Consider the following 9106-nt stretch of genomic DNA (forward strand, 5'->3'; position numbering starts at 1 on the left):
CGAGCAGCTTCTGTTCGTTATGTGGCGCCGTGGATTTATAGCGCAATTCCCTGAGTGCACCATGTTCCATTGCCTTTGGACACTCGTTGATGGGGATCTGCTTCATCATATTATAGCTACAACTGAGCTGAATCCGAAGACATGACTGTTTCTTACGTTTGACTCATTATCACCTAGTGGTGACATTATGGTTATATGGACAACAAGGTGAAAGCCAATTCATAATGACATTTTTCAAAGTCCTTTCCAAACTCATGAATTAGTGACCAGGTATATCAACCAGTTGGATGATTTGAGCAATCTCAAAGCTCCTAGGACAACTAGTTCTATTGCCTCGCTTGCTCTGGTTAATATATGGGATTTTCCTCCCTCTGATGTGGTAATATTAATGTGTACAGTGGTGTTTCCAGATCGGAATCTACCGGCATTGTGGCGGCCTTTTGTCATGAACTCGTGATGAGCAGGGAGCATACTTGGGTGTGTCGGCCCTAGTAATGTCGTGTGTAAAAGATCTTGCAACTTTGGAGGCTCTCGCTTGCCGGGAAGGGCTAGCGTTGGCAATGGACCTTTATCTACAGGACTTGCACATTGCATCAGGTTGTTTAACGTCGTCAACAACATTGCTACAAAGACAGGAGGGAAATATGAAGATTTCATCAAATAATTTAGCACTCATAGATCGTCATTTACCTATTGTAATTTTGTTCATGAACAAAGAGGCTCAAACTATGAAGCCTACAACTGCACAACCTAGCTTGGTTTGGTTCTTCTTTAGATCGAGGGTGTCACACTTGGCTTCGGATCCCCTCGGTGATCATTAATCAATACAGTCTTGCTAAGTCTCAGTCGACTGAGACTTCGTCAAGTCCTAGTCGATGCTATATTCGTAAGATCCTACATTAAGATCCGTGCATTTTTTTTTCTTTTTCTCTCTTGCATGTTATGTCATTTGACTGAGACTTCGTTAAATCTCAGTCGACTGAGACCTAGCCACAATCTAATCAATAAAACCTAGTGAGCTGTGCTAAAAAAATGAGTTACCGAATATCACCCTTTTTTCCCCACTATAAAAAAGAATATCACCCTTTTTGCCATTTCTTTTTTTGTACGTGGCAGTCCTATTTTCCTTCCTTTGTGCACATAACTAATTTAGTAACAATCTTTTAGTACAGTATACATGTAATCTTTGAAAACTAAAGGATTCCTGGAAAAGAATCTGAGCGCTAGCTATTCGATTGCACGAGTGCGTGTATGACAGCGCCTTTCTCCCTCGATGCTTCCGGTCTCCGAAACTTTCGCCACTCCACATCTCGATTCGTCCCTCCCGCACAATTCCCTCCAAGCCATGCAAACATCTCCCGCTCCGTGTGGGACTCAGTTTGCAACAATGGCGGGGAGCAATGCACCAAACCGGCCGTAGCAACCTAGGAGGAACGCACCCGCGCGTCGTCGTCCGTGCCGAAGCTACCAGCAGCAGGCTATAGCGTCCATCGGACGTCGAACGAGCGCCTCGCCGGCCTCTCCAACGACAACGCCGACGACATCGACATCACGCCCGAGCGCTCCACCATGGCAAGCGACCATACCAACTACACGGTCTTCATGCCGCCCACCCCGGACAACCAGCCAGGCGCCGCGCCCGCTCCCGCGTCCGGGGGCTCCACCAAGCCCGACAACCTTCCCTTGCCACGCTACACCTCGGGCTCCAAGCTCGTGAACCGCCGGAGTGGCGACGATGGCGCGGCCGGCGGCGCCAAGATGGACCGTGGGCTCTCCACGGAGCACGTAGCGTCGCCGTCCAAGTCGTTACTGGTGCGGAGCCAAACCGGGGAATTCGACCACAACCGATGGCTGTTTGAGACCCAGGGCACGTACGGCATAGGGAACGCGTACTGGCCGCAGGACGAGAACGACGACGGCGCCGGCATGGGCGGCGGCAGCGTCAAGATGGAGGACCTCGTCGACAAGCCCTGGAAGCCGCTGAGCCGGAAGGTGGCCATTCCTCCGGGCATTCTAAGCCCCTACAGGTTTGCAAAATTATAGAAATTTCAATCAAAATGTTACGACACGACACAATCAGGGCCGGCCCTGGGCCATGGCGAAGAGTGCGACGGCCTAGGGCCCAGCCTAAACAGGGGCCCATACCTGTGCATAGCAGTTTATATATATTACTAAAAAAATCTAATACGCAAAGGAAGCAGGCCCAGCCCCTAAAGAGAGAGGAAGCAAAGTCACACACGAACGCAATCCCAAGATCCGTTTTCGCTCGTTCTCTCCCAGAAAACGTCGCCGGCTTGTTCGTCTCCCAACCGCCATCGTTTCTTCAGTCTTCAGTCTTCAGCAATTGATTGCCCCAAGTTCCTATGAGCCCAAGACCCCAATTCCCCAAGCTAATTAATAAATTTTCCAAGGGCCCTAGGATTTCTTCGGCTTCTCGCTTCCTATAAATACGCCCCAGGTTAGCGGAGGCGAGCCGACGACACACCACTCTGGCAGGAACGCAAGAGCATCAGCCAGCAGTGTGTGCCCCAGATTCATAGACAACCCAAGCCATTCCCCAGTCATGTAATTTCTAGATCTCAACTCTTTGGCCTTGTCAATTTATTTCTGATATATGATGTTTGACCTACTTGATTCCTCTATTTTTGTACATGAAATTTCTGTTAGATAGATTCTGCTGATGGTAGCATTGCTTGAAAATGACTTTGCAAATAGATATTCGTGTCAGCAGATGAGATGTTTAATTTTGTTACAACTATAGATTGCTACCAAAATGTGTCTGGTGCTTATCGAATTCTCTGATGCATGGTTGTGGTTGGACCGCTAGAGCCTGAGCATAACTTCTGCCAAATTGGATCAAGAATTAAGAATGTCATATATATTTAGTTTAGAGTTAAGATTTAATTAAGAATGTGATACATCCATGATATATTAAGACCATATTTGCTAATGAAATTTACACTTGCTTTTATAATGAATTTTCGCGGTAGACATAGGCGTGGATTTTTTTTTTTGTCTATTATAGTCCACGGGCCCATCATACGGAGTTCGCACAGGGGCCCCTAACATGCCAGGGCCGGCCCTGGACACAATACACATGATCTTCTAAATTTTAAAGTGACGCGGGGATTTGCACGCGCAGGTTGCTGGTGCTGGTGCGGTTCGTGGCGCTGTTTCTCTTCTTGATATGGCGCGCGACGAACCCCAACCCGGACGCCATGTGGCTGTGGGGGATCTCCATCGTGTGCGAGTACTGGTTCGCCTTATCCTGGCTCCTGGACCAGATGCCCAAGCTGAACCCCATCAACCGCGCCGCCGACCTGGCCGCGCTCCGGGAGAAGTTCGAGTCCAAGACGCCGTCCAACCCGACAGGCCGCTCCGACCTGCCGGGGCTCGATGTGTTCATCTCCACCGCCGATCCCTACAAGGAACCGCCGCTGGTGACGGCCAACACTCTCCTCTCCATCCTCGCCACAGACTACCCGGTCGAGAAGCTATTCGTCTACATCTCTGACGACGGCGGCGCGCTGCTCACCTTCGAGGCCATGGCGGAGGCCTGCGCCTACGCCAAGGTGTGGGTGCCCTTCTGCCGCAAGCACTCCATCGAGCCACGCAACCCGGAGGCGTACTTCACCCAGAAGGGCGACCCCACGAAAGGCAAGAAGCGGCCGGACTTCGTCAAGGACCGGCGCTGGATCAAGCGCGAGTACGACGAGTACAAGGTGCGTATCAATGACCTCCCCGAGGCCATCAAACGGCGCGCGAAGGCCATGAACGCCCACGAGCGCAAAATCGCCCGTGAGACGGCCGCCGCCTCGTCCGATGCCGCCCCGCCCCCCGTCAAGGCCACCTGGATGGCAGACGGCACCCACTGGCCCGGCACCTGGCTCGACTCCGCCCCCGACCACGGCAAGGGCGACCACGCCAGCATCGTCCAGGTCTCCATCAACACTGACCATTTTGTTTTTGAATTTTGGCGCGCAGACATGTGTGTTCATGTTACGATGTTTGTCAACCAATTAGGTGGTGATCAAGAACCCTCACCACGACGTGGTGTACGGGGAGGCGGACGATCACGCGTACCTGGACTTCACGAACGTGGACGTGCGCATCCCTATGTTCGTGTACCTGTCGCGGGAGAAGCGGCCGGGGTACGACCACAACAAGAAGGCGGGCGCCATGAACTCCATGGTGCGCGCGTCCGCAGTCCTGTCCAACGGGCCCTTCATGCTCAACTTCGACTGCGACCACTACGTGTACAACTGCCAGGCCATCCGGGAGGCCATGTGCTACATGCTCGACCGCGGCGGCGACCGCATCTGCTACATCCAGTTCCCGCAGCGCTTCGAGGGCATCGACCCCTCCGACCGCTACGCCAACCACAACACCGTCTTCTTCGACGGCAACATGCGCGCGCTCGACGGCCTCCAGGGACCCATGTACGTCGGCACCGGCTGCCTCTTCCGCCGCTACGCCATCTACGGCTTCAACCCGCCACGCGCGGTCGAGTACCACGGCTTGGTCGGCCAGACCAGGGTGCCCATCGACCCGCACGCACGCTCTGGGGACGGCGTCGCCGACGAGCTCCGCCCGCTGTCCGACCACCCGGACCACGAGGCGCCACAGCGGTTCGGCAAGTCCAAGATGTTCATCGAGTCCATCGCCGTGGCCGAGTACCAGGGCAGGCCGCTGGCGGACCACCCCTCGGTCCGAAACGGCCGCCCGGCCGGCGCGCTGCTCATGCCGCGGCCGCCGCTCGACGCCGCCACCGTGGCGGAGGCCGTCTCGGTGATCTCCTGCTGGTACGAGGACAACACGGAGTGGGGGCTGCGCGTCGGCTGGATCTACGGCTCCGTGACGGAGGACGTGGTGACTGGGTACCGGATGCACAACCGCGGGTGGCGCTCCGTGTACTGCATCACGAAGCGCGACGCCTTCCGGGGCACGGCGCCCATCAACCTCACCGACCGGCTCCACCAGGTGCTCCGGTGGGCGACGGGGTCGGTGGAGATCTTCTTCTCCAAGAACAACGCAATGCTCGCGTCCCGCCGGCTCATGTTCCTGCAGCGCATGTCGTACATCAACGTCGGCATCTACCCGTTCACGTCCCTCTTCCTCATCATGTACTGCCTCCTGCCGGCGCTCTCCCTCTTCTCCGGGCAGTTCATCGTGGCCACGCTGGACCCGACCTTCCTCTGCTACCTCCTGCTGATCACCGTCACGCTCGTGCTGCTGTGCCTGCTGGAGGTGAAGTGGTCCGGGATCGGGCTGGAGGAGTGGTGGCGCAACGAGCAGTTCTGGGTGATCGGGGGCACGTCGGCGCATCTGGCGGCCGTGCTGCAGGGCCTGCTCAAGGTGGCCGCCGGCATCGAGATATCGTTCACGCTGACGGCGAAGGCGGCTGCGGAGGACGACGACGACCCGTTCGCGGAGCTGTACCTCATCAAGTGGACGTCGCTCTTCATCCCGCCGCTGGCCATCATCGGGATCAACATCATAGCCATGGTGGTGGGCGTGTCGCGCTGCGTGTACGCGGAGATCCCGCAGTACAGCAAGCTGCTGGGCGGCGGGTTCTTCAGCTTCTGGGTGCTGGCGCACTACTACCCGTTCGCCAAGGGCCTCATGGGGCGGCGGGGCCGCACGCCGACCATCGTCTACGTCTGGGCGGGGCTCATCTCCATCACCGTCTCCCTGCTCTGGATCACCATCAGCCCGCCCGACGATCGGGTCTCGCAGAGCGGCATCGAGGTGTGAGGTGTGTGGTCAGGAAATCGGTCGACCGCCGAGATCGATCGATCAGTTGCGAAATGACCGGCCAAGAATCGCGCCATCAGCTACAAAGTGCAGAAAAACGACAGCTTGGAGAATGGAGAACCGCCATGCATTGTTTGTCTTCTGTATTTTTGCTTGTGGATGCACAAGATTAGTAGTAATACTGTGCATGCAGCATGCTAAGGATGCTAGATAGGCAGGTCAATTTTGTAGCTGGGAAAAGAACGTACCTACGCACTGACATGATGGCATACATACTCCTTCGGCTCCTAAAGCCATGTTCACATGGGAAGGTTAATTGTACAGAAATTCTGATTCGTTGCACATTGCCTTATATTACTTTTTTTCGAGTAAATAGCATAAAACTACTATTTTACAGGCTAGGATTCCAAAAACTACCGGTTTTTAATTTTTCTTAGATAACTACCAGGCGAGCGGTCGGCTGTTTCAGAAAACCCAAAACATTCGTTGCTAGCGATTTAAACTGTTTTATGACAGGTCGGGCCCTCCCCTAAACACTCCGTTTGTTTGACCGTTTTGTTTGACTGTTACCTTGCACGTGGGACCCACGTGTAAGTTGTTTCTTCTTCCTCTATCTTCTTTTCTCTCCTCTGGCTCTTTCTTCTTCCTCCCCCTGCCCGACTACCCCCACTCGCCGAAGACCACCTCCACCATCCGTCTCGCGATAAGACAAGGACGACGGCGGGAATGAAGGCCGCGCGGAGGAGCAGCTGCAACGCAGGAGCACGGGTCGCTGCCATCCGTGCGCCATGGCCAGGAGCGCGCCCGCGGCGCCCAGGAGCAAGGGTCGCCGCCAACTGCGCGAAGGAGAATGGGCCGCCACCAGCTGGGGCAAGGAGCACGGGGCGACACCAGCTGCGCCATGGCCCAGGGGCTCAGCCGCCGCGTCATGGCCAGTGGCTCAGCCGCCGCGCCAAGGAGCACGGGCCACTGTGCGCCATGGCCAGGAGCAGCGGCAGCGGTCGGCGGGGAACCCAGCCACCCAGTCGGTCGCCCGGCTCGTGCCGAGGAACGCGGCGGCCGAGCCGCCTCGTTTCGCCTTGCCCGTGAGCTGGCCGCCGGCGAGCTACCGGCGTCGTCTGTGGGCGAGTTATCCTCAAGGGCCCGATTGCTTTTTCTGAAAACATCCAGGGATCCGATAGCTTTTTTCTGAGAACTTACAGGGGTTGTCTGTAAATGTGTAAAAGAACATATTTTTTATTTTAGAATATGACAAAGGGACACTGACATGCGGACCCCACATGTAAGCTAACAGTCAAACAAACCGACCGCTCATGCGGGTCCCAACTGTCATAATCACGGTCAATTTTAAAGCACTCTATGATTAGGGTTTTTTGAAACAGCCGACCGCTCATTTGGTAGTTATCTGAGAAAAATTAAAAACCGGTAGTTTTTTTGGAACCCTAGCCTGTAAAGTAGTAGTTTTATGCTATTTACTCCTTTTTTCTAAACGGAGGCAAAAGATTTGCATCATCGATTAATTAAGCAGAAGAGAATTGCCCAGTTAATCAACGGGAAACCGGGCGTAAACCGATACAAATCAACCACATGTGAACTACTCACGGAGCATGTAACCCCGTAAACACGCGACCAACCCGACAACCATACCAACACATAGCGACCACCAGCCCCCACACTGCTACACCGCAAAGAAACCCCTAAGAATAACACGGCCAAAGACCACGTGCACCACCAAATCCGCGGTGACAACTCAGACCATAAGGACAACCCAAGAGACTGATGACCATCCATCAAGCAGCTGCGGACGCCTTTCTTGTGGCGCCACTCTTCATTCTCTTGCTCCTGAGAGCCTCCTCAACAATCGCCTTGCCAGATCCAGGGCTAGCCGCCTTCAAACGTTTGAGCAAGCTGTGAATCTCTATCTGGAAGAGAATATCATTGACCTTGTCACGCACAGAAACCTGCCCAACGGTCTCGTGCGAGTGAGTAACTGTAACATCGAAACCTTCACGCTCCACAATGGCGACCATCTGGCTAGGCTCCAAAGGATCAGACGCCAACATCTTGACTGCCTCAACATTATCAGTCACAGATACCACCGACATGATGGAGTCGGACGCCTCTAGTTGCTCACATGACCTAGGTGAATCATGCCCCTCAACAGGGGTCACCAGCGAGACGACCTCCACATGCTCCATAGGCTGAGGTGAAGCAGGTCTCACACATAGTTGTTGAAGCTCGGACATAATCTGCAACACAGGGGCGACGACCGCGGCGACGGCCTCGCTTACACCAGCAGACATCGACGACAAGTTGTCCCCAACTCGAGGGGAGAAACAACCATAGAGCTCTTCATCCCTGTTCTCCGTTGAGCCACCAACAACATCAACCTGACTAACGACATCAACCTGACTAGAAGGACGTGATGTATGAGTGGACTACAACACAACCGACACAAGAGAGAGCTTGTCCAGGGCCGCCTCCGCCCGCTCCAGAAAGCTCCCAACACGCATCAGCAACTTGGCATGAATTGCTAAAGTGGACCGCAGCAGCACATCGGTTGGGCGTGCCGAGCCAACATCATCGGATACAATCGACGCCTAGGACCCTCGATGAAGCGCCTTGTAGGGGAGAGTGGATTTCGTCGGACCCCCACAAGAAGCTGGAGCTCGACAATGCTCGGTGCTGAGGCGAGACAGTGATGGCGCGACAAGGCATGCCAAAGAGCTTAGCGGACGCCAAGGATTGCGGCACCCGCGTGCCCAATGTCCATTCTCCAAGCAACGGGAGCATCGCAACTCGCAAGGGATCTCTGTAAACTGCCGCACGGTGTCCAGGGCGAGGCATCGACAACATCGACCGTGGAGCCAGGCAGGGATGGGACGAGAAGCAAAAGCCGGTGTTGGTGACGCCTGGCGGTGCCGACCGCGCCGAGGCAGTACCTCATGCCATCCACCACGCGTCTCCTCCTCGTGCCCAACGCATGGAACAGTCGGGTCAGCAGCTGAGACCAGGCTTTTGGAAGCCGGCGGCGTCAGCGGAGCCAACTCTTCTTCGTCATCCTCATTGTCCTCGTCGGCGAGGGAAGCCCAGGACACAAGCCGGGTCGCTGCAGGCGACGAGTCGGAGTGGGGCTATTCCGGGGTCGGGGACGAGCCGGAGTGGGGCGCTGCCGGTGCCGTCGGTGGTAGGCTGGAGGTGGCAGCAGCAAGTGGAGCCGGAGCGAAGGGCACGGTTGAAGTTGTGGACGTCGTCGCCTCCTTGATGAGGAGCGCGTGGGACACCCTCCTCCCATGAATGGCTGGGTCGGAGCGGCGGGAGGCGAGGGCGGCCGCGGCGAGAGCGGCGGCGG

General features: G+C 55.5%; 1 protein-coding gene across 1 annotated transcript; it reads left to right on the forward strand.

Annotated features, from left to right (window-relative positions):
• The first annotated feature begins 1554 nt into the window (after positions 1-1554).
• Positions 1555-6106, forward strand: LOC119335797 (putative cellulose synthase-like protein D5). The gene is made up of 3 exons (XM_037607875.1): positions 1555-2027; positions 3143-3938; positions 4024-6106. Exons 1-3 carry the CDS (start codon positions 1570-1572, stop codon positions 5752-5754), a joined length of 2985 nt encoding a protein of 994 aa, XP_037463772.1. The 5' UTR covers positions 1555-1569; the 3' UTR covers positions 5755-6106.
• Positions 6107-9106: the final 3000 nt, after the last annotated feature.

Source organism: Triticum dicoccoides, chromosome 7B, assembly GCF_002162155.2.
Source record: "Triticum dicoccoides isolate Atlit2015 ecotype Zavitan chromosome 7B, WEW_v2.0, whole genome shotgun sequence".
Classification (NCBI taxonomy): domain Eukaryota; kingdom Viridiplantae; phylum Streptophyta; class Magnoliopsida; order Poales; family Poaceae; genus Triticum; species Triticum dicoccoides.

Excerpts from the sequence above, each read along its gene's own strand:
- LOC119335797 (XM_037607875.1), top strand. The coding sequence starts at position 1,570 with ATGGCAAGCGACCATACCAACTACACGGTCTTCATGCCGCCCACCCCG. Across the intron at positions 2,028-3,142 it reads GGCATTCTAAGCCCCTACAG|GTTGCTGGTGCTGGTGCGGT; the intron begins GTTTGCAAAATT and ends TTGCACGCGCAG. Across the intron at positions 3,939-4,023 it reads ACCACGCCAGCATCGTCCAG|GTGGTGATCAAGAACCCTCA; the intron begins GTCTCCATCAAC and ends TCAACCAATTAG.